This window comes from Periplaneta americana, chromosome 7 (assembly GCF_040183065.1).
Source record: "Periplaneta americana isolate PAMFEO1 chromosome 7, P.americana_PAMFEO1_priV1, whole genome shotgun sequence".
Taxonomy (NCBI): Eukaryota; Metazoa; Arthropoda; class Insecta; order Blattodea; family Blattidae; genus Periplaneta; species Periplaneta americana.
In genome coordinates, this window is record NC_091123.1 from 82,631,402 (window position 1) to 82,656,467 (window position 25,066).

Sequence of the window (25,066 nt, forward strand, 5' to 3'; positions counted from 1 at the left end):
CACACCATTATGTTCTATGTTATTTTAAAGGAGGCCCATCATGATGACCTCATTGTGGGGATGCCGTTTGTTTAGTGCCTGAAAGGACAAAATGCTAAACTCTGACAGTGCAAAAATTCACAGGAAGGAAATGAAAATGACATGTAATGAAGGAGTAGACATCAACTAGGTAATGGCCGTTAGGTAACACTTTGAGAACAGTATTCTACAAATTATTACTACAGTAAACTCTAGGAAGGAGCTGTAATAATAATTTCACAGTAATCAAAACTTAAACTTAAAATTCAATTTATTACATTATTAATACTACTTGTAACACTATACAAAAGGACAGTCAAGAAAATTGTAATTATACAGTATCACATATTTTATTATTTATAATCAATATCTGAAAATATGTTTGATTTTTATCAAATTACTATCTATGCAATATATTTATAGTGTGTCACTGTTTTTTTCACAAACAGCTGCGAGTTAATTAAAATAAACAGCCAATATGTGAATGGTAAAACCATGAAATGTTTCAATTGTAGTGTATATATTAATGAATGAAAGGGAAGTTTCTTTTGCAAGTTGCAAGTGATCATGTTACCATCATTATAGAACTTTTCTTCCAAGTCTGTCAACTACTAGCATCATGTTCCTTCTACTCATACAATCCATGAAAATATTACAGATTAATAGACTACCATACACAATACTGAGAAACAGACCTCTCGTAACGTCACAATTCTTTCTTCATGCAATTCTTTAAAAAAGTGTAGTAATCATGAAAAGAAAATAGATTTCCTGATTTCAACAGATATACACATCTTGAGTTCTAAGCACTTTTTTATATTTTCATAATCACCGATATACTGTGTATTTGTATCACTTGGGTGGTCCGATCCTTATGGGTAAAAAAAAAACAATTTCTTACTTGCTGTCCACAAACTTGCTTTTCTTCCTTCATCAAAAAGAAATGTGTCTGCCAAAAATTAGCTCATTCTATGCATATTTAGAGGTTGCTGGGATTTGTAAATAACATAAAAGAAAAAATTGCCAGTGTCACCATTCTATACTTACAGCTAGCTATTATACAGCTTTAAAACAAAGATATATTTTTTTCAGATAATATATAATGATTTCCGCTAGTCCACTATATGTTCCAGGACCAGTTCGTTTTTACTACAGCAAAAAATAGGACGTCATGGAAGTCTTGTATATGATCATTATTGGAATGAAGAACCCACAGCCGAAAGAGCCTCCCTGAATGACGCCAATTTCCTTGAACATATTAAAGACTACCCTAATTGCAAGATTAGTACTGCTGTATCAGAAGCATTTTATCACTACCCCTGGTATTTTTCCGAACATATACAGTAAAACCCCTTTTTAACGAATCTCTGAGGGATTTTTATTTTTTCTCCCCTTAAATAGGGGTTTTTCAATTAGGCCTACAATATTATTCTATGACGAAATTATTGTTTGATCCTACAGAATTCTCTGTTATAGTTGTTATTGATTGAACCTCAGTGTAGCTCAATGGTAGAGAACCCAGTGCGTAGAACTGGGGGTCCTGGGTTCGATCCCCAGCGCCGGAGCGAATTTTTCTCCGATATTGGAAGATATCAGATGATAGACGACATTAAGATATGTGGATCATATCCGGAGACTAAGAGGAAGGCAGAAAATAGGAAAGACTGGCAAATGCTGGGTTTGCAGTGAAAGACCTGCCCTTGGGCAGAACGCTACGAATGAATTATTAATAACTACAATTATTATTTATAATATGTTTCATTATATTTTCTAACTCTTCAAATGGTGAGGCATGAATGTTTTTCTGTTTGGTTGAACCCGGACAATATTGAAACTCGGCATTAAACATTTCTTCTTTCTTTTTCATGATTCCCATAATGAAGTAGTTGGCAAACCACGCTTTTTTGCCATATGTGATAATGTTATGTGAGGATTAGCTTCGACATTCTTTATTATTTTCACTTTCTGTCCAGTAGTCAATTTCTTCAGTTTAGTCACCATTAAAATAATGCATAAACAGAATAAACTAACAAAGAAAAACTAGGAAACAGGATCCACATAACTTGCTAGAACAATGCAAACAATGCAAGCAAAGCAACCACTCTGTGAAAGCAATGCAAAGCAAGACCATAAAGAACGATAAAGAATGATGCCGCCATGTGGCGCTTGCATTACTATCAATTGAGATGTGCTACTGAATATGCCGGTACTATTGATTATTGAAAGTTGAGTCGATATTTCGGGCTCCATTATCACAAAATCTACTTGAAAAATATTCTTTAAAAGCGGGATTTTCCTTACACCAGGGTTCCTTAAAAGTGAGAATTAATTACATTATTCTTATGGTAAAGTGGCTGGGACTTAACACATTATTCCTTAAAAATGGGAATGTTAAAACAGGGTTATACTGTAGTTGGACTTCATTTGTTCAATTTGCGAGTCAGTTTCGAGTCTATTAGGGAAATGGTCAGAAATCTTCAATGAACATCGAAAGGAAAGGCATTGAGTCTTTTATTACACAGTGCACAGCTGTTTTGTTTAGTTTATTAGTCAAAGATGGACGAGAAAAAGCACTATTATTTTTAGCAAAGGATGCCATACAGTGGCCTACAGATGCAGTTTATACTGAAATGCAGGAGAAGGTTCGCCAGATAAGGGTTGTTAATGATTGTGCAGAGTGTGTGATTGTTCTAATTTAGGGTTACCATAACTTGAAACGTAAAAATGAGACATCATACCAATCGGACCATTCTGATCCCTAAATAACATCTTACAGATACAAATTCACACAATGAGGCAAAGTTGTTCAATTTCAAACAATTAATATGAAATAAAATGTTTATGTGCTGCATAGGTGGAGTTATGGGGGTGAGGCCACTGCCCCCCAAACTTTTCTGAACTCTTTTTTTTTTTTCTTTCTATTAACTTTAGAAAATATTTAATTCAAAAGATTTTTCTTGCTTTTTTTATAACTAAGTTTCTGTGCTTAAATTGACTAATTAATGTCTTCAGATCATGTGTCTGGACTATAATATTTATTTTAAATTTTTGAATGTATAATAATTTCTATACCTCATTTGAGGAATGGAAGCACTGTAATTTTTCTTTTGTAACAGCCTGCACTCATGTATTAGAAGTCTGTAGGTGTTTAGGTCGCCAATTGGAGAAGTATGAATAACATACTGCACAACAATGCAGAAAAAAGAAAAGTGATCCCGGTATAATGTGTAAACTCTAAGATGAGAGATTAAGTAAAATAATTAGAATTTACATTTCATATGATATCTTCTGGGAGGTAAGCTTCAGATAAAAAAGTTTCTGTCAGCACTGTTACGTAGTGTTATTGATGTATGCATGTGTTTGTGTATGACGGAGAAAAATAGGGAGATTGTTTTAAGTTATACTCTATTATAATTTTTAGTAGACCTACTATACAACTTGGTCCAAAACATCGCGGATATGGATTTAACACTGTAAGAAATATGCCCTCCGAAAATACCTTTATTAAATGATCATATTCTGATATACTGTACCACAGTCAAGGTCCCCCATAACCTTATTATATCAGGATTCTATGGTTTTGCTTTGTCCCCCGAAGGAAACTGTTCTGTCTCTGCCTATGATGTGCTGCACGTTTTGGTACTGTATGTAATTCCTAAATTATTATAACTAAAAGATATAAGAATTAACTTCACTGTTCAATAAAATTTCAGTCACTCATGTTCCAATAGAGGGTAATTTCATTAACAGCCCATGAATATTTCCCTGTTGATCTGATTTTCTTTACACTATCGGGGATTTTTAACAAGGATGAAGTACTTCACTGTAGCTAGTCCTTTCACTGACCCCACAAGGTGATTCCTCTCCTTAGATCACTCCATTAAATTAAATAAATTATAAAATGCTTGGTGAGTGTAACAAAGAATTCGTGATCCTCGCCTAAAAGCTCATGTAAACCAATTATGTAGAAAATTTGAGGTAAAAGCGCAAATAGAATCTTGTTTTTGCATCGACCAGTAAAGCAGTAATAAGGTAACTAAATTGAAATGGGTTCTATAGGCCTAATTCAAATCTTAAAAAAGTGTTGAGTGTCATTCTGAGTTCCTCACTCTTGAGTAAAACAAAGAAGCAAGATGTCGAGAACCTTAGCTCTCATTGTTTAAAAGCTGAGCATTTTTTAAAATTAAATCCACAGGTCCATTTCCAGACATTGGCGTTGATTTTGAAAATTACTCCCGAGCGGTAATTTAACCTTTGAAAATTCAAAATGAAGACATATCAGAGAAAATGAGGATGTATGGTAACCCTATTCTACTCAAAAATTCAACTCCAGTAATTCAGAAGATGAGAAGCAAAAACAATATCTTCTCCACTTGTTTGATCTACACAGTAAAAAAATTTCCATTGCTTCAAATTCCAATGTAAAGGATTAAACCCCGATGAATACTGAAGAATATAGATTTAAGTTTAAAATATTTTATTTGTTTTAGTTTATTTAATAACTATTAATAAAACTGAAAGTTTTTTTCTTAATTTTAACCTTACTCCTAAAAGTGATTAATCCTAGCAACCCCTAAATTTGTTCAATTTCGCTGAATTTTTTTACAGGAGTACCTGAAACAAGGAGAACCTAAATTCCAAACCTTAAAAAAAAATGGACCATACTATTGTCACCGTCTACTATATACAGTCACGAAGCTTGAGTTTTGAGGGTGCTAGAAACAATAGACTGTGACGGTACTATTTTGCATTGCCTGTAATGAGGCGATATTAGCGATCCTAGTGGTGAGCAACTATCTAATGTTTGCATATTTACTATGTATTGAGCTTTGCGACTGTATATACTAGACTGTGCTATTATGTCACTATATGTCATGCATATATGTTGTCATATAAATTTGAATTAAACTTTACTAATTAAATACTTTTAACTTGTTATTTACGACCTATAGTTTACTGTCTAGGCTTGATTAGTTTCTGAGGAAGATATGTTCAAGTTACTGAAGATAAATGTCGATACTTATGCACTGAAATTCTTCAAATGCTGTACATAACAGCAGAATAAACTACCTATTTGCAGTTTTAAAAATGATCAATGTGCAAAGGGTATGATGTTTATGGATATAATAATTTCAATAGTAATGCAACATTTTTTATATCTAGTAGTATAATAATATAATATATAATAATTGTGCAGATTTTATTTAAAATGTCGTAACATACATTTAGTAAATGTTTCATAGTAAGTATACTTATACTTAGTGAAAATGGTAATTTTATAATATAAAATAACTCTTACAACAGTTTCAATCCAGATACAAATACTACTGATGCAGTACCAACACAGACTTCAACAACAAAAAGTAGGCTAAACGTAAGGATGAGTTACTATACAGTCTTAAAAATATAAGAGGTTTGACTATGGCGAGTCTCTGAGCATCATCAACTAGGAGCTTGCAACACTGTCACATTGTACTCACACTGTGAATGTGTAGAAAAGCCCTGATATTATTGTCATTGGCGCTGGTCAAAATATTATTTCATATGAATTACCCTATACAGCAATAGCAAAATTCTGAACATTTAGTCCAAATCACGTTCTTTTAGCTTTCATAGTTTTATCACAGTCTAGTACATACAATCAAGAAGCTTGAGGTGATTTTTTGCATTTCTCGCGATACAGCGCTCCAAGCGGTTAGCAACTAGGAGTACTAAGAATAGACTGTGCCATATTTCGCATTGTTGTGAAGAAAAGGAAAAGTTGTGTGAACTGTGAAATGTTCGTTATCGGTTGTAATAAATGTTAATGGCTAAAATACAATAATTGGAACAATAATATGTGACAAGGAGGAGACGTTTGTAGTGCTATAAATTGTAAGAAAAAGAGTTCAGAGTTATTCTTCTTCCGAAAGATCCAGCAAGGTGAATTTATAAAACATACTTCATGAAAATAATAAATAAACCTTATATATTTAATATTTCAATAATGGAAGAAAAGCGTTAATTTTTTTTAAAAGAACACAATAATGAAAGTATAATACATTTTGTCGTCTGCTAGGGAAGAGGTCTGTGATGAAGCGATAGTAGTGATCCTAGTGGCTAGCAACTAACAAGTTCAACTGTCAATGGATACGTATCCCCTATGTATTGAGCTTCGTGACTGTTTGTACTAGACTGTGGTTTTATTCTACAGTCTATTCTTATTTCACACGTGACTGCACCAGTATTACATCTCTCGTGATAATATAAACACACTGACAAAATACTGACTTATTTATACAAATCACAATCATGCTACTAGCCAGCCTTATGGTATAGTGGTTAGAGCTTCTGGCTACAGTTCATGAGGTCCCAGGTTCGATTCCTGGAATTTTTCCTTAAAGGGAATTATTCCTGTGTTCATCTGTGGGTTGGAATTTAGGTTAAGTTTGGATTTAAAACCTCTCCTGGCACCACATAATCATGACCATCCTATAGCAAGGTAATGTAACTCGTCTTTCAGGTGTCCCAATCTCAGAGGTGGGTTACATCTACGCCACTGCCAGGAGAGAAAATCAGAAATGTCGAAAGACAACCTGGTGGCATTAGAGGAGGGAAAAAAATCATCCCTCCTTAAACAAGCATATTGTTCCATCTGATCAGTAAGTCGCCAGCTGGGAACAAAACATGGAGTATTTTTATTGTTTTTGTAAATGTGAATTTCAATCAATCTTAAAATAAACCAAGAATAAGTAACAGTGCTACCAGTAGTTCGAAAAAACAAATAATGCAGAGTCAGGTCCAACAGATCATTTTATACTTTATATATACAAGGTGGATAAAAAAAACCGGCGATTTTAAACCTCTCTTTTATTTCGGCTAAGCTGAGTTGGGTTAGGCTGTGAACAAGGGCGCCAACATGGGGTAGCCAGTGGTAGCAATTGCACCACTTTTATTTTCTATGCGTTTTTTTTTTTTATTTCTCTCTATGTGTTCGATACATGTTTTCTCAAACTCTCGGTAAACAATTCAACAAAAGTGAGTGCTTTAAACTATGAATGTGTGCACAAGGTAATTTAGATTTCAGAACTGGCTATTTTTCATGTTCATTTTTCTCTCTCCTCGTCCATCCATTTCCTCTAATTTTCTAACCATCTTGCTACCACTGAGATTGGATCCTGCGGACGCCCTTGACTGTGAAGATATTTGTGTTTAGAAATGTAGGCCTATATCATTAAATTTAATCCTTAACAAAGAATGTGGTCTGATTTAATTTTGGCATAGCAACAACGTAACATAAACAAACTTCCAGTATTTTAAAATTTGTTTTCAACGTTATTTTAATCAGAGTAAAGACAGGTTGGAAAATTGCAGTGGTATGCAACCTGCGTTTGCCATAAAAGCTTATACGAAAGTGGTGATAGTTTCGTCACTGCAGAACACTTTTGGCACCATTATAATATCAGTCATAATGATCCAGTGGCATCTGCTTATGCAATTAAAACGCAGCTAAAAATTTCGAAGAGACAGGTTCTGCTCTAAAGAAGGAACCTACAGGGAGAGTAAGACATGTGCACATACCAGAGAACATCACTACTGTAAGAACCGCATTTGAGCGAAACCCTAAACATTCTGCTTGACATCACTCTATTTCTCTCACGTTCTAATCTGTGCTGAATATTGCATAAAGACTTAAAGTTTCATCCATATAAAATTCAAATGGTTTAAGCTTTACAGGAAGATGACATATTATGTCATATAGACTCTTGCCAGCAATTCTTACAACTTATGAATGATAATGAGAACATCGTCCATAACCTGATAATGAGTGATCAAACAAATTTTCATCTATCGGAATAAGTTAACAAACAAAATTTTCGATACTAGGCACAAAATAACCCCCATGAATTACACCAGGAACCATTACACAAGGCCAAGTCAATGCATGGTGCGCCATGTCGTTTGGAATCGTTGGGCCTTTCTTTTGTTACAGTAATAGCACAGCGTTATGCTGCAATGATAATAACTTTTTGATAATTCAGATTCCTGAGCACCTAGATCAACAGAGACACATGGTTCCAGCAAGATAGAGTGACCAGCCATATCACTGGAGAATCAATGAGATGCCTCAGACACTTGTTCCTGAATCACATCATTTCAAGACATGGAGATATCCAATGGCTAGCAAGGTCACCAGACCTAACAAGTTGCGATTTCTTCTTTTGGGAATATTTGAAAATGAAAGTCTTCAATCGTCCTCCATTACAAGATATCGAACAACTGAAAGAAAGAATTCGTCTTGAAGTGTCTTGGATCCCTGCACAAATGTTGCGCTGTGTGATGGGCTATCTATGAACAAGAACCGAAGAATGTGTTGAGCTAAATGGAGGCCACCTTAGGAACGTGATATTGAAAAATTGAGAATTTTTTTACAACAAAACAAATGGTATGTTAAGTACTTAATATTAATTTTAAGTAGCACTTGCTGAGACATATCTCAGTAATAAATATTAAGGATTAAAAATCACCTTTTTTTTTGTCCACCTAGTACTTTGTTTCAATTTTTTTATAATATTCTGAAGAGGAAGGAAACAAAAGTTTAACTTAGGATAGTATGCTGTGGTGTTTGCATCACTTAGAAAACATACAGTGAACTAAACAGAATTACAAGCTTAAAGACTTTGATAAAAACATTGGATATTATTTGATTCTAGGATAAAGATGAATTTTCAGCCCTACACAAAATTATCTACTTTAGAAACCAAAATTTTAAACAAAGGTTATAAATAACTTCATTTAGACTTCTGACACTTTATCTGTGTACTTGGCTGACAACTCATTACAAAAACATTAGTTCAAGGAGGCATGCTTAGCGTAGAATAATTCTTTTGGGAAAAGGAGTTAATACACTATTATATTACATCAAGCAATTAAATAAACATGCCAGAAGCAGGAAATATACGCTTTCAAAAGTGCAAGATAGACACACGTCTTCCTTAATCAGAGAGAACAACTCATGTTTTCTGGAAATGCGATATGGAGTGCTGTTTTATCTATGCACAGTCTTTCTCCCCTGTTTTTCAACATCCTTCTCACACACACACACTAACAGTCAAAGAACGAACATATAAAGGGCAGAATTGTACATATTGAAGAGTCCATGGGAAAAACTGTTAAGTCCAAAAATGACAAATTTTCTGTTTTCGATGTCATTTGATAGCTCAGCATAGTTTTGTACAGTGGTTTAACTGTACAGAATAACAACCTAATTAATCCAGAGAACTTTTAAAAATGATAAACCCGAGATAACAGATGTGCTGGGTTTTTATACTTTTAATTCACTCTCCTGTGAAAACAGTAAAATGTGACTTTATCAGGTTTTCCCCTGGAGAAGTGATATTGTGGCAGAAACTTGAGAAATTTTGGCAACAACCAATATCTTATTCATGGGAGACTTGGGTAAATCACAATCAATTTGGCAAGGTTCTCTAACAATGGTGATCAAAGGTATCGGGTAGAAAAGGAGCCTGACTTATTGTTTACCATGTAGAGTCCGGAAAAACAGATTTCGCACCTGAGAGGAAATAGCTATTTCAGTCTAAATCCAGAAATAAATTGTGTGACATATGAAGACTGAAGATCCTGTGTACAACACGCTAAAAACTAGAGGAAGAGAACTTCATGAGAGAAATAGGAAGTGACGAAATTTTAGAATTTACAATAATAATAATAATAATAATAATTGATAATAATAAATCTAAAAGACTCTGATAATTTTTTAAGAAATTGTTTTTGCACTATGTTCCATATTAAGGTTAGAGTGTTAGTCGTCAGTATGAACATTGAGTCAGGCAAGAAGAGAGAGAAAACACAAAGCAACAATTCTGTGGAAGTATTTACATTTCACTAGACTGTTACAGAAACTGCTTTCCATGTGAAAAGGATTCATAGATTTAAAGAGTGAGGGTATGGCATTTCATCCCACAAAAACAACATACACGCATGCAAATACGCGTGCACACACTCACAAACACTACAGTACATATTCAAATAAACTATTTTTAACAAATTAATTTCAAGCTGTTTATATCCTAACCATAAATATTTTTATTTAATTTTCATATAGTGGAAGAATGTCTAATTTATTATTCGAAAATGCATGGTCCTATATGTAATGATGTCATGCAATATGCGGCTCTTTCAGAATTTCTCATATTGTATATTAGCAGTCTAGCACAACTTCTTGTGTTTTATGATATGTCATGCCAGTAACTACAATCTACAGTATTATCATAGTCTAGTATATACAGTCACGAAGCTTGAGTTGTGAAGGTACTAGGAACAATAGACTGTGCAGATACTATTTCGCATTGTCTGTGATGAGGCGACAGTAGCAATCCTAGTGGTTAGCAACTATCTATGGATGCATATTTACTACATATTGAGCTTCGTGACTGTATATACTAGACTATGGTATTATTGTCTTATAATAATAATAATAATAATAATAATAATAGATAATAATAATAATTATATATATATATATATATATATATATATATATACATGTATAAGGATCTAAAGTATGCATGTCCAAATGGTGCTATTTCTCCCAAATACAATAATTAAAGGCTTTTTTCTGTATTATAACACCTTCTCTATAGTACCATTTTGCATCTAACAAATACTGACAGACAATAATTTATTACAGTTTTCTAAATGTAGATTCCATGTGTTACATATTGAATTCCACTTTCTCACATCTCAAAATGAAATCTGCAACTGATTATTCCTGAGTAATTGTGTTAGCCTTGTAAACTCTGAAATCCAAAAAGAATAAATTATCGAATTATTATTCATATATGACCCAAGACAATATAAGAACTTAGCTACAAAACCTTAATTTTGAAATACAGAGCATTAAACATTTTAGATCTGGTATAAAAGTATTGTGCAGAATGATCTTCAATGGTATCCAGAAGTCGCTGGATTTGTTGGAGGGAAATAGTATTTTGTCAGGAGGGAGATGTGCAATATATGTTCGAAATGGAAAAACAATGTAACATACATTAAGTTGTTATGCCAGGAAATGCTTCAATTGTTAATTAAGCTGTAGTGATCCATGGCAGTCCTATAAATTACTGAATAAAAAAGTAATGTTTTTCGTAAATGACAAGTTTAGTTATTTTCCCTGGACCAAAAACACATTACAAACGAAGTAAAAATTAGTATTTTACCATGGACCAAATTTGTGTTAAAATAGCTTAAGTGAACATTACTGTGGATCACTATAGCTATTCCTGAACAAAACAAATTCATTGCGTGACAGCCCATGGAGAATCAAAGCCTAATCATCAATCGCTGATATCACGTCCACATACCTTAGTAAAGGTAAACGATCATCCAACAGTATGGGAGTAATGTGTGGTTAGCATGATTGATCGCTCAAGCTGTTATAATTGGCTTGCAAAACCAGATTTCACTACTCACTATAACTCCCCAAATTCATCACGATGCTGGATGGGCACCTGTACCTTTCACTGGCTGAAATTTCATGAGAAAATTTCTTCCCCCTTAAAGACTAGAATCACACTGCTCATTCCATAATGCTAGTCGAAGATATGACGCCTTAAACCATGCAGCTATGGTGCGGAACTCTTCCACTTTTATAATTTATTTTTAATTAATATAATATATACCAAGATTTTTCCTAATTGTCTAATTTCTGAGGCTTCTCGTTATAGTATAAGGATGCACACATTAAAAAATTTCGTATTACTAGTTTAACTTTTCTTTCATCTTGCTTTTAAGAATCCAGAATTCACTGTAGTAAAGTAATGTGGCATTAGAGTGTTCTTTTTTCTTTTAAGTTTGTTATTTAACGACGCTGTATCAACTACTCGGTTATGTAGCGTCAATGGGATTGGTGATAGCGAAATGGTATTTGGCGAGATGATGCTGAAGTTTCGCCATATCTTACCTGACATTCGCCTTATGGTTTGGGGAAAACCTTGGAAAAAATCCAACCAGGTAATCAACCCAAGCAGGAATCGAACCTATGCTCGAGCATAAGTCTGCGGGAAAGTGCCTTAACCGACTGAGCTACGCCAGTGGCTTTGGAGTGTTATTATTTTATTTTAATACACATGAATCTGTTTGTTCATATCTTCAGTTTAATAATATGTCACGTTACATCCATGGGAGTCCAAATGTAGTCACTGTGTCAAAATTCCATTAATAAGGATGATTTTTCTTCACAGTAAATATTTGTCACAATGTGCCATTACTTGTGTGTTCTTTTCAGGGATTGCATTTTCTTCCAAAAAACACGATACTTCTTCTTCTTCTTCTCTTCTCTCTAGGCTTCCAGCCTGTTAATCCAGAGTATCTCTCCATCTGCTTAATGGTCTTCCTGGGATCTTCTTCCGGATGGGTAGTTATCCCTGGCGATTCTCGCAATTCTATCCTCTTCCATTCGAGATACATGCTCATTCCATTGTTGTCTCCTTATTTGCGTCCATTCTCTGATTGGTTGTATTTTGCATTGTTCTCTAATCTGATCATTCCGTATATGGTCCCTTCTTGTGATTCCTACAATTTTCCTTAAGGTTTTCATTTCTGTTGTATCCAACATCTGTTTCGTTTTTGCTGTTTCAGGTCTTATTTCAACTGCGTAAGTGAGAATAGGGTGCACCACGGTCTTGTAGATTCGAACCTTAGGTTCAATGTGGAGATATTTATTTCTCCATATGGTGTCGTTCAAATATCCCGATACTCTATTTGCTTTAGTGATTTGGTTTAAAATTTCGGTTTGTAAAAGGCCTGAGCTCGATAACTGGAAGCCAAGATATTGAAAGCACATCACTTGTTCAATTATTTGTTTTTCCAATTCTAATTTACATCGTACTGGGTTCTTACTTATGACCATAGATTTTGTCTTTAATGTAGATATTTGAAACCCATAATTTTGGCAGCTGGTATTGAACTGATGTAACATTCTTTGCAGATCATCTTCACATTCTGTTACCAATATTACATCATCGGCATAACATACCATTTTTATTTCTTTACTTCCCATTTTATATCCTTTCTGAGTCTTTGTTTCTTTAATTATTTCTTCCATTACCATAATCAAAAGTAAAGGACTCAGTGAGTCTCCCTGACGAACACCTTTGTTAACACCTATTGCAGTTGTTAGGTGATCGTTTACTTTGATCCTTACTGTATTGTCTGAATATATATTTAAAATAAGAGCAATCAGCCCATCTAGTACATTGTTTTTAGTTAAGATTTTTAAAATGGTATTTAACTGCAAAGAGTCAAATGCTTTTTCTAAATCGATAAAACATAAAAATGCTGGTTTGTTGAACTCCAAGGCCTTTTCGGTAATCTGTCGGACTATAAAAATGGCATCAGTGCATGATCGGCCTACACGAAATCTCTGTTGCTCATCACTTAGTGTGATAAGTTCTGATAGCTTACTGTGTATAATTTTAGTCGTTATTTTAGAGCTGTATTTAGGAGGTTGATTCCTCTATAATTATCAGGTATTTGTTTATTACCTTTTTTAAATATAGGTATCAAAATACATGTTTTCCATTCTTGAGGTATACTTAAATTTGTAAAAATCTGTTTCTGTAGCTTCACAATTTCTTTATGCAGGGTTTCTCCTCCATATTTTAGCATTTCGTTCGTTATTTCGTCGGGACCAGCAGATTTTCGATTTTTCAGTTTTTTAATTACACTGATCACATCTTCTTCTCTAGGCTCTACAATAGTTGTGCATGTCTCTTCTAATGATGGTTCCTTTCATCTGATGAAAATAAATCTGTAAAGTATTTTACCCATACCTCGTCCTCTATTTTAGTACAATTAATATATTCAAGTGATTCTTTCCGTTGGTTACATATCATTCTCCAAATTCTTTTTTGTGCTCCGTAAAAATCTCTTTGCATGTCACTAGTATATGCCTGCCAATACTCTTGCTTAATTTCTCTAATTCGACTATTACATTCATTTCTAATTTTCTTATATATATCGTAAGCTGATTTTGTATTTTGAGATCTAGCTCTTAAGTAGGCCTCTTTCTTCTTCTGGGCTATATCTTTAATTTCTTCGCAGAACCATGGAGTATCCCTCTTCTTTGTATTGGATATTCCTACTTTCCTACGTCCTAAAACTTCTTCTGCTACTTTTATAATGTTTTCTTTCAAGATTTTCCAATTGTCGTCTATTGTGTTCTCTTCTGATATTCCATTTTCTTTAATGGAATTTTCTAATCTTCTTTGAAAAAGATCTTGGATACTGGGATCTTCAAGAAGTTCTCTGTTAAGTTTCATTACAAAATTATTACGTTTAATCTTCTGCTTTTGAATACATAAACGTATTTTGCAGAGAACTAATTTATGATCACTCCCAATATTAGCAGAATTCAAAGTTCTTACATCCAATATTTGTGAGGGGTGTATACTTCTATTGGATATTACATAATCTATTACAGACTGGTATCCTCTACTCTCCCAAGTATACTTGTATTGCATTTTGTGATTAAAGAATGTATTGTTTATTCTGAGATCATTATTCGCGCAGAACTGATATAGCCTTTCACCGTTGCCATTACAAACTTCTTCATTAAAACGTTGTTTGACTCCCGGAATAATGTTTTTCCCAACTCGAGCGTTTAGGTCACCTAAGATCATCACTGATTGTCCATTAGGTATAAGATCCAATTCAGACTGAAGAATCTCGTAAAAGTGATCCTTTTCTGTCACTGGTTTGCAATCTTCAGGAGCATATACACTAAATATGTTCAAAATGGAATTTGATAATTCCAGTTTCACCAACAATATTCTTTCATTTACATATTTGTAATCTTTTATAGCATTTTCATACTTTTGATGGATAAGTAATCCTACTCCTTGTTGTGCTCTCATATCTTTGGGTACTCCACTATATAGCATAATACACGATACACAATCTAAATATACTGAGAAGATTGCTAAATCCTATGGTATGGTATGGTATAGTATGAATTATGGGTGGAATGTGGGATTTAGACCACTCACATTGGTCCACTGTGCTACATCCTAATTCTGATATGGGCGAGAAATAACCAGAAAATTTTGCTTGGAGCCCTGTATCAGGTAGAGGGTTCTTTTACATATCATAAATCTACGACATAAGACCCATAGCTTTATTTCTCTTTTGAAGGAAGCCTTACTAAAGATTTTTGTCACCCTTGGTCAAATTTGAACCTGCAAACTTTAGAGCCAATAACGGGCATGATAAATACTAGACAACTGAAGACAATTTATCATTTAATATTTGAACTGATATTTGTAATATATTGTATTTCCTCGTTTTGCAGTACATCACGTAGTTAACAAATAAAAAAGCATTTAAAATACACGAGCATTAATTATCTAGTCTTCGTAAATTTTGTTTAAAATTCTCATATTACATCATTAACTTAGCATTTATGATGAACTACAACCCTGTATTACCCCTTGATTAATTTCTACATCATTAGAATCTTCCGTAAATTCTATTTTTATAAAGAATGTTTGTTTTCATGTACTAGTTTGAAAATTGTGACTTCAAACAAATTTGGATCTATTTTTATTACCATATGTGTGTGAATGTAAGCATGTGTATGTGACAAAATAAACTAATTTCACTTAATGATGGTCCCAATTTTGGTTCTCTTGCTATACGAGGGACCTTTCTCAGAAAATGGTACCACTAAAATTATTGTGAGTGTATATCAGTAGTTTCAGTTTGACTACCATATTAATGTGACAAATTAAATACCTATAAATTAATGTCTGAGACAAACACAAAGGTCGTGATCGCTCACCAGAATATTCCCTCTCATTCATTCACAGCACTTTCTAATTATTATAATTATGACTACTTATAAATGTTATTTTTTTTATTTATATCTATGTTTAAGAACATTACATCTGCCATATGTTTACAGAAATGTTAAATAAATTCACGGTTATGGACTAAAATAGAACTTCTCACTTCGATTAAATAAAATTATGTACTTCAATTTGTCAGTTCTAGCTGTTTTTAACATATTTTTACCAAATCTCCTCTACCACATTCCCATTTCCAAGTCGGTTCATCTATACTACCATCTAAATGAAGGATGTCAATTAATGTTATCAAATATCCATTATATAGTGTCCATATAGTATCAGTATATGAAGATGCATATTAAATTATATTCACCTAAAGTATATATCTCGACATTATAATGTCTGCTTCTCCTCGTGCAGCAACACAGTCAAATGAGTTTGCAGAACACACAGCGTCTAGATCAAAATAATAATTAATTAATTATTCTAAGTCCCATTCATTATACATATACAATCAGAGCAGTACATCCTTATCGATCATTCAAAGTAAATATAGCATTTTAACATTTCTTATATTACGGTAATTTTTACATTTAAAATACATACATTATAATCCCAAGTGCAAGAGTGCAACTGATTAAAAGTATGTAAAATTCTCAATACAGAGGATATGAGTTGGTTAACAGCAACCAAAACGAAGTTTATGAGAAAAACTGTTGGACCACCAGCGAAATGTATATTAAAATAACTGAAAATGGAATATGTACTTCATTATACTCAAAATTACAGAAACAACTAAAAGAATGAAAGTACAAACATATTTGAATACCAGAATTAATTCCTTCATGCAGCCCAAGAAGCCATAAGAGACTGTTGGCTGAAAACAATACAGAACTGAAGTCTAATACTTGAAGGAAGAAAAATAAAAATAAATCATGTATAGAAAGTAATTTTATCATTTATACACCAATTTTTTATTTTTCTTATGATTCTTGTATTCATTTTTGTTAGATGTTCTCTGAAACTGAAAACTACAGATAATTGCGAATTATGAACACACAGTTTCCCTATATATTTATTAAACTGAGAGTTAAAAGGTTATTTATAATGTTTACTCAACCAGTGTGTTCAATAGACATAAATTAAACATTATTATTATTATTATTATTATTATTATTTAATAACACATCAGTAGCTAAATATGAGTAACAGTACTTCTCAGGTATGGTAAATTGATATTTATTTACAAAATAGAAAACATACGGAAATGACACCACTTCCTCTTTTTGAACACAATCACTTTAGAAATTTTATAGTCATAAAATTAGAGAGAAAAAAAACACCTACTTCCCTATGAATTTCCAGAGCAAACTGGGACACACGACTCTTTAAAAATTGATAACGGAGATTCTTTCTTTCTTGAGAACCAAATGTGACACTAAGAATTGAATTTATAATTTTAAGAGTATATTGTTAAAAGTAGCATTACCATAATTTACTGATTTAGTAAATTATTTTTAGAAAAATAAGGAATTTACTATTACGATTATTTCCAATATATAAAATCTGCAGTGTCTAATTATCTCAGACCTTTGAAGGACTAAGTGAAAAGGTTCAGAACAGAATTAATTAAATTTCTCCATACTCCTCCTCAATTGATGACTTGTTTATACTTGTAAAATGAATTAATCTGCTTACTATGTATTGTATATCTTTATATAACTTTTGACTTGTTCTGTTCCACATCTCGAAGCTACAACGATTTACTGATGTAAGATTTAAGAAATACAATAAATTAAATGAAAATGAGAAAATAAAAAATAAAAAGTAGCCCATTATGAGGTTTCATTAAAGCATTCTCTTTTATGTACCCACAGAAGTTAAGTCATTAGTTTGTATGGTAATTTAAGTATTGTCATTTTTTTAACAATAATATTTTATAGCTATTATTTTATCTATTATTATAATATAGATCACCACATAATACTCTCAATCAATAATCTGCTTTATGACGAAGTATTTTGTCCTCAGATTGCTAAATATAGGGCAACTGAGACATAAATATTGATACAAAAAATGCATTATGTCTGCTTCTAGCTACAAGCTACTGTCAATATACTTCCTCTCAGCACATTTCATGGTCTTGCAACACACTCACAATATCGTCATACACCAAATATGTCACTGCCATAATTTCAATACGCGATTTCCACTGTGTTAGGCTCAACTCACACGGACCACAACTTTGCGATTATTTTGTAGTTTTGTGTGGTTGTGCTGTCGGCGGAACCGACCACACGCGGATTTCTTTTTTGTGGTTGGCTTAACTCACACGAAGTCCATATCGACCACAGACAACAACTCCACATCGCAAGCTTAGTATCAAAATGGATTTCGAAGAGGAACACTGTTGTGGCTTTTATTACGTCATAGAAGGCAGAGGCACTGTTGGAACATATTTTTTTGGGTTCATTCTATTATAGGAAAACAAATTAGAGCCAGTTTCACTTGTTGTATCATTTGTTGAGAATGTATAATGACAAATTTTTTGATTACTTCCGAATGAGCAAAACTACATTTGATTATTTATTAAGTGAGTTAACGGAGAGTATAATACGAAATGACACAACAAGGAGAAAAAGTATATCACCTTAGGAATGTCTCGCACTTACTATAAGGTAAGTAAAATAATTGAAGTATCTGTAGTCTATGGGAAAAGGGCAAAATATTTTAGAGTTTCATTCTGCATGTACTATACAGGGTGATTCAAAATCTCTGCGACGAACTCTGCGGGATGATAGATCTAACAATAAGGAACTCTTTTTGTTAAACAACCTATGTCTTTTGACATGTTGTTTCGAAGTTACCATTGAAAATGTTTTTGCCCGGGTGTACATTAATGTATGCGAATGTGTGCACCTCTGTTTGTTTGTTTGTTTGTTGAGATGTTTGTAAGAAAAGAGAAGGGTTGTTGTTGTTGTTTGTTTACGTTTAATGTTCAATACCTTTTCCTTTCAGTTCAATGTAATCATCAACTGAGAATGAATGTCTACGGGGTCTTCCACCAATGTGCTGGGGATAAAGAGTCCCATCGTTTCGAAGGTGCTGATAAAGTCGAGCAAACATTGTGTTGTGAGGGTGATTTCTGTTTTGAAACTGTTGTTGGTACATGTGGAGAGCTCTTCTTCCATTTCTGCGAGCCTCCCCATAACACATTATCATGTTGGCTAACTCGGGAAAAGTGTAGACATCCATTCTCACTTGATGATTAGACTGAACTGAAAGGAAAAGGACTGAACATTAAACGCAAACAAACAACAACAATCAGAGGTGCACACATTCGCATACACTGACGTACGCCCTCGCAAAAACATTTTCAACGGTAACTTTGAAGCGACGCGTCAAACAAAAAGGGTTCCTTATTGTTAGATCTATCACCTCTCAGAGTTTGTCGCAGAGGTTTTGAATCACTCTGTATATTTTCATTTGGTCATTAAAGGTGTAGATTTTTATATTATATATATATATATTTTTATTTTTACTGGAAATGAAATTCTTAATTTCTGTCTCACATTCAAATACGATATCTACAAGAAGAGTATGTGTCCTTTTTCCACAGATTAATTTTATTCATAAAGGCAGGAAGAAAATCTAACATTTATTCTAGTATTGAAAATGAATACAGACACAAAGATAACAATATGGAAAAATATTAAGTAGGTAGGATGCGGTGTCGGCGGCAAGTGGTTGGCGTGTGGTTGGTATGTCGCACAGGTGAGTTGCACTCGACCACTGACAGCAACAATTCTGTGGTGGTTCTATGGGTAATATTGACCACACATAACAACAGACGTCGACAATGACTTCAGTTTGTGGTCCGTGTGAGTTACTATCATCTGTTTCCATACTAATTCCTACCCCCCCACACCACAACCACAATAACTGCAAAATAATCGCAAAGTTGTGGTTCGTGTGAGTTGAGCCTTGCTCGCTTTCAATAGCTAATTATTTCTGATTGTTTTTTTTTTTTTTTGGAAGGACTGCATTCCAGTTTTTCATTTGCCATTCCTTAAAGTGGTAATACCAAATTAACTAGTTTTTCTACTCTCTCCATATAATTCAAGTAGTTTAATGTAGCCATAATTTCGCGTATTCTATCATTTTGGATTCTAATGCAATTGCGACACTTCTGCTGATTTTCTGAGAATGTTCATTTCAATCAATCAATCAATCAATCAATCAAAGGACATTATGGAGCATGTCGACCCCAGGTCAATTTCACAAAACACTTTCATTCTGCTCTGTCTTTTACTAGTTCTTTCCAGTTGGTAATTAAATTTCCATTTCTGTAGTCATTAATATTATCCTCAAATTCAGTGAAATTTCTCACACTTCGGAGCTGTTTTACGGAACTGTAAACTTTCAGGTTTGTGTTCTTCATTACATTCTTTATGGCACTAATAATATATTTAGTTCTAAGTATTGTACTCTTAATTTCCTAATCTTGTATGTCGTACTTAATTATAACTGTTCCTAAGCATTTATATTCATTTTCCAATTTTATGCTAGCTGCTGACCACTTGACTTTCAGTATCCAGTTACATACATATATGTGTACATTTTTACTGAAATTTGTAATTTTCAATAAAATAGTTTGTCTTCTATAAAAATATCGCATATGATGGGATATACACTTAAAAATGAAAAATACATTGGCTTCTAGTACTCAATAAAAGGTGAAATAATTTCTTGAATATAAAAAAGTAATGCTCTACAAATGAATCGTAGTTGCATAAACAACATGAAGTCCAATTTATATCGAAACTGAGTTAAGTGCTGTACAGTATTCGTATGGTACAGATGCATGTCTTGTATTTCAAATGGATAAGCTTGCATATTAATTTTCATGTTCTTTGCATAAATAACACCAGTTCTGGACCAGTTTGGCATTTTTATGGTGAATTAGAAAATGCTCTAAATTCACTAAAATAACACAAAAACTGTAAAAACGAGAAGAACCTAAACCAAGAACAATGTGAGAATAACGCCAAGGGAGCACACTTTAAATGGCAGAACCGAATTAACGTTAGTTAACATCCATTCTAATAACTAGCAATGCTAATTTATTTATTTATATTTTATTGGGTTATTTTACGACACTGTATCAACATCTAGGTTATTTAGCGTCTAAATGATATGAAGGTGATAATGCCGGTGAAATGAGTCCAGGGTCCAGCACCGAAAGTTACCCAGCATTTGCTCGAGCAATGCTAATTTAGCATTGCTGTCAACTATAAGGAAGAAATATAACTAAGATTAAGACTCCACTCAAATTATGGCTATGCAGAGTGTAATTCCGGCACAGTAGGCAACACTACAGACTAGACGAATTTAAAAGAGTAAGTTATCCAACTTGTGTGAAAGAAAAATCCTAAACTACTACAATGTTCACTGTGTAGACGCAGATAGGCCTAATCATTTTTGCAACCACACTTTCAAGCAAGCCTTTTCACATCATGTTATTTCTTAAAAAAAAAATCCAGTTTCGTGTTATAAATGTAACATTATCAAGCAATTAAGTTCTCATTGAAGTGCAATTTTTTTTTTTAAATCTGGACAAAAGGACGTCTAGGCAGAGTTCAGTCCAGACACCTGGACAAAGCTAATAAAAAGTAGCCTGCCCAGGTTAAATCCGGATGTCTGGTCACCGTGTTGATAATATACATTTATATAAATTTTTGCTTTAAAAATCCTATCTTGCAATAACAACATGAGTCCACAACATTACAAAAATTGCAGAAAAATAGCAATAAAAAGTATCATCCTGAATTTTATGCTTAAAGTAGCCCAGTATGGAAGGTAAATATTGCAACAACTGAAGACATCCATGCATTCACAGTTTAGGAGAAAAATTGTTTTATATCTCCTGTAAAATTTACTTTTTTGGACTGATGATGTTCATGCAACTACCGATTCAAATGCTTTGAGATGTCAGACAAAATTTAATTCATTGGTGAAGTTTATAGCTGCCGTGTCAATATTAAGAGATAACTTGTAGAATTAAATTATTAAATACTAGCTAAAAACTTTTGAACAAAGTTTTGCGTTAATTAGACTCATTAAGAAAGTGGGCTGATCTATATTTGTATGTGTAGTTTATAATTCTTCATAATATGTTCATTTTAAGCAACTGATCACCAGATAGCGGATTTTCAGTTCCAACACAACAACAAGACATTGTGTCCCTTGGCGTCACAGAAGGACAATGACCTTCCTGCAACTGACGGACACCTAATGTTCAGTATCAGGACTCAAAATCCGCTGTCTGCTGATCACATATGAAACCTCCACTATGTATATAAATTGTTTTATTTTATGTCCTATGATGTCATTTTTATGAAAAAGTAATTCATATTAAGTGAAAGTAAAATTGTGGTATTATTTAAGAGTCTATATCAGTTAATTTTTTCACACTTATTTAAAGTTCTCTTAAGGTTTGGCTTACCACATGAGAAAACTTGAGCCACCCCTACACTAGTAGGAGGCCCTTGCTTTTCAGGGATTATCTGGGCTCATATCACCATCATTATTTAGTTAAGACTGACTGATTTATTCTCAAAGCCAAGTATTTTTCTTTGGTCTCAGGTTGACTAAAACCTATTTTGAATTTCTGCACCTCGTATATGTAGAGTAGCAGGCTTGTACTATACAGAAGACATTGGACCAGCCAGATTCTGAATGGACATATTCTCACTCTGTCTAGAACAAATGCCTCTACAATACTTACAATGGTAACTCTATTATCAAGAATTAGGAATGGAATAACAGCGGACCTAATGTATATGTGTCATAATTTTTTCATTATTTACCTTTATCCATGGGAGAAGAAAATCTACTACATGGGTTCATTGGCTTTCCTGCCTTATCTGCTGAAAACAGCACTTTGGATTTTTCGCCGAAAAATTAATCACTCTCAACCATGTTTGCACTTCCTCTGTATTATTTGAAAGATAAAATTACACCCAATAACTACTCCACAGTACTAGGTGCATAAAAGACATGGACGAAAGACCTAGTGCATTGAAACCATCATAAGATGGTGAGTTTTTAATGTCATAACAGATCTCTTTCACTCAAAATATGTTATTGATAATTTGTAGGTACTAGTAGTAGCAAAAATAAATAATTCTCATCTCAAATCATACTTATTTGAAGTTAGCTGTTACTAACTGTTTGTGTGCTAAAAGCTCAATCTTATTACCCTCTATTATTATTGCATCATATTCTAATAATATAATCAGCCCAGCCATACACACCAGGAAAAGCAGTAATTATTCTTACTTCCTTTAAGAATAAAAATTAATCCTACTGAAATTGTAGTATGCAATTGGTGAATATAAATCAAGCACAACCTAAAAGTATAATCTAATCTAAAGGATTTCCTGAATATGCAGAGTATAAATACGTTTCTACAGTACATTTTCCTGGCTGCAATTCATACAAATTAATGTAAGGAATGAAGAAAAGTATAAAGATACCACTACAAGAACATTAATTGACATCCACGCCAACAAAAAATAAAATATTATTTATATTTTATAGCTGCTTTAAAGAATAGAAATGATATCCTAATTTAAAAACTGAGGATTGTGGTAATGTAAATGAACAGAACTTTACAGTCAAATCAGTGATATGGAAAACAACCAGAGAAAATTTCATATTTACAAGAGCTTTATGAAGTTCATTACATAAGATTCTTATTACTATGCAAATTTCTCTGAATTCAGTTCTATTTTCAGTCACCGATTCAATGACTTAATGAAGGAACATGTGGTAGGCCATTATATTAAACAATTCATTAAATGAATAAAATATACTTTTCACATAGAATAAAAAGCAAATAAAAATCTCTTAATTGATGTAAACCAATAAAAACTGCGTGATTTTATGTCCTTTGAATAGTCCAGTGTGCTAGGCATTACCAACATTTCCAGGCTACCTGGCTAAATTACATGTGAGACTGCTGACCTAGCAACCTATGTGAACGGGAGAAAGCATTTTTATAGCACTAATGTACAAAATAAAAAAGTTCGTAACATTGCTAGATAGGTTTGTAAAGAAGCGTTGTCACGTATTTTTTTCGATATCGATGTGTTGCACTCAGCACCATGACACCATCTTTTATTGATAGTGCATACAGATGATTCAGCATAACGTGATTTGGTTCAGGTAGCAACGTTGGTTCACACTGGAAACAAAATTATAAGATCATAATTACATTGGAGTAATGAATAAGTAAGATATATTTGTAAAACTAATACTATACAACAAATTATTTACCAATGCCATTGACTGCTGTCATATCATAAGAATATATTCCACAAAATCTGAAAAAGTTCTTCACATTAAATACTAATAATGTAATTTTAAGCACTTTTATGTCTCAACATGCAGAACTTTTGGTATTCCTCTCCATTGTGCTTAATGCCATAACTCCTAAGAACCAGCTTTCTCAATTTCAACATATTGTCTCTTTCAATTACTACTAATTAGCATGCTTTTTTTTTATCAGGAACTACAGAATTCTATAACTTTCTGTGGAATTTTCACTGGCACTTTTTCTACCAACACTACTGTATGAATACCTACCTTACAAATAAAAATGTATTGTTCAAGACTACATTTTAATTACATCACCTGACTATACACATTTACATATACTAATTGTATATGTTAGGTCTTCCATTCAGAATTTGCTGTACATATTTTCGCAAACGAAAATGAAGCAATGCAGTGTATGCATTAAAATTGTAGAAAAACTATGAGCACGATCTTCTATCCATCTACTGGAGAATAAAATAAAACTTATCAAATATTAACAGTTTTACCTGGCACGATCTATTCCTATCATTTGGCCTGGTCTACCCTTCTTCCTTTGGTTTAGAAGAAATTTGCGGTCTTCTTCAATGGTCGTCATCTTCCTAACAAGTATTAGGCCAAGTGGCCTGTTACGGTCTCAAACTAGAATTTTCAGTCCATCTCTTCTTTGGACAGCCTAGAGATCTTTTGCCATATGGATGGTAATGAAACAGTGCTTTTGGAATTCTGCATCGATTCATTCATTCGAGATGGCCCTTCCACTGAAGTTGATATTTGCTGATGAACTGCATAATGGGTTCTATTTGAAGTTCTTGGATTATGTCCTC

The 25,066-nt window shown here is 33.2% G+C and overlaps 1 protein-coding gene across 1 annotated transcript in view; it reads right to left on the reverse strand.

The window, feature by feature from the left end:
* Window positions 1-271: 271 nt before the first annotated feature.
* Window positions 272-25,066, reverse strand: part of alc (5'-AMP-activated protein kinase subunit beta-1) — a 45,037-nt gene continuing 20,242 nt past the window's right edge. The window contains exon 6 of the mRNA XM_069830945.1: window positions 272-24,108. Coding sequence (XP_069687046.1) covers window positions 23,962-24,108 — 147 coding nt within the window. The 3' untranslated portion in view covers window positions 272-23,961. The remainder of the gene's footprint in view (window positions 24,109-25,066) is intronic.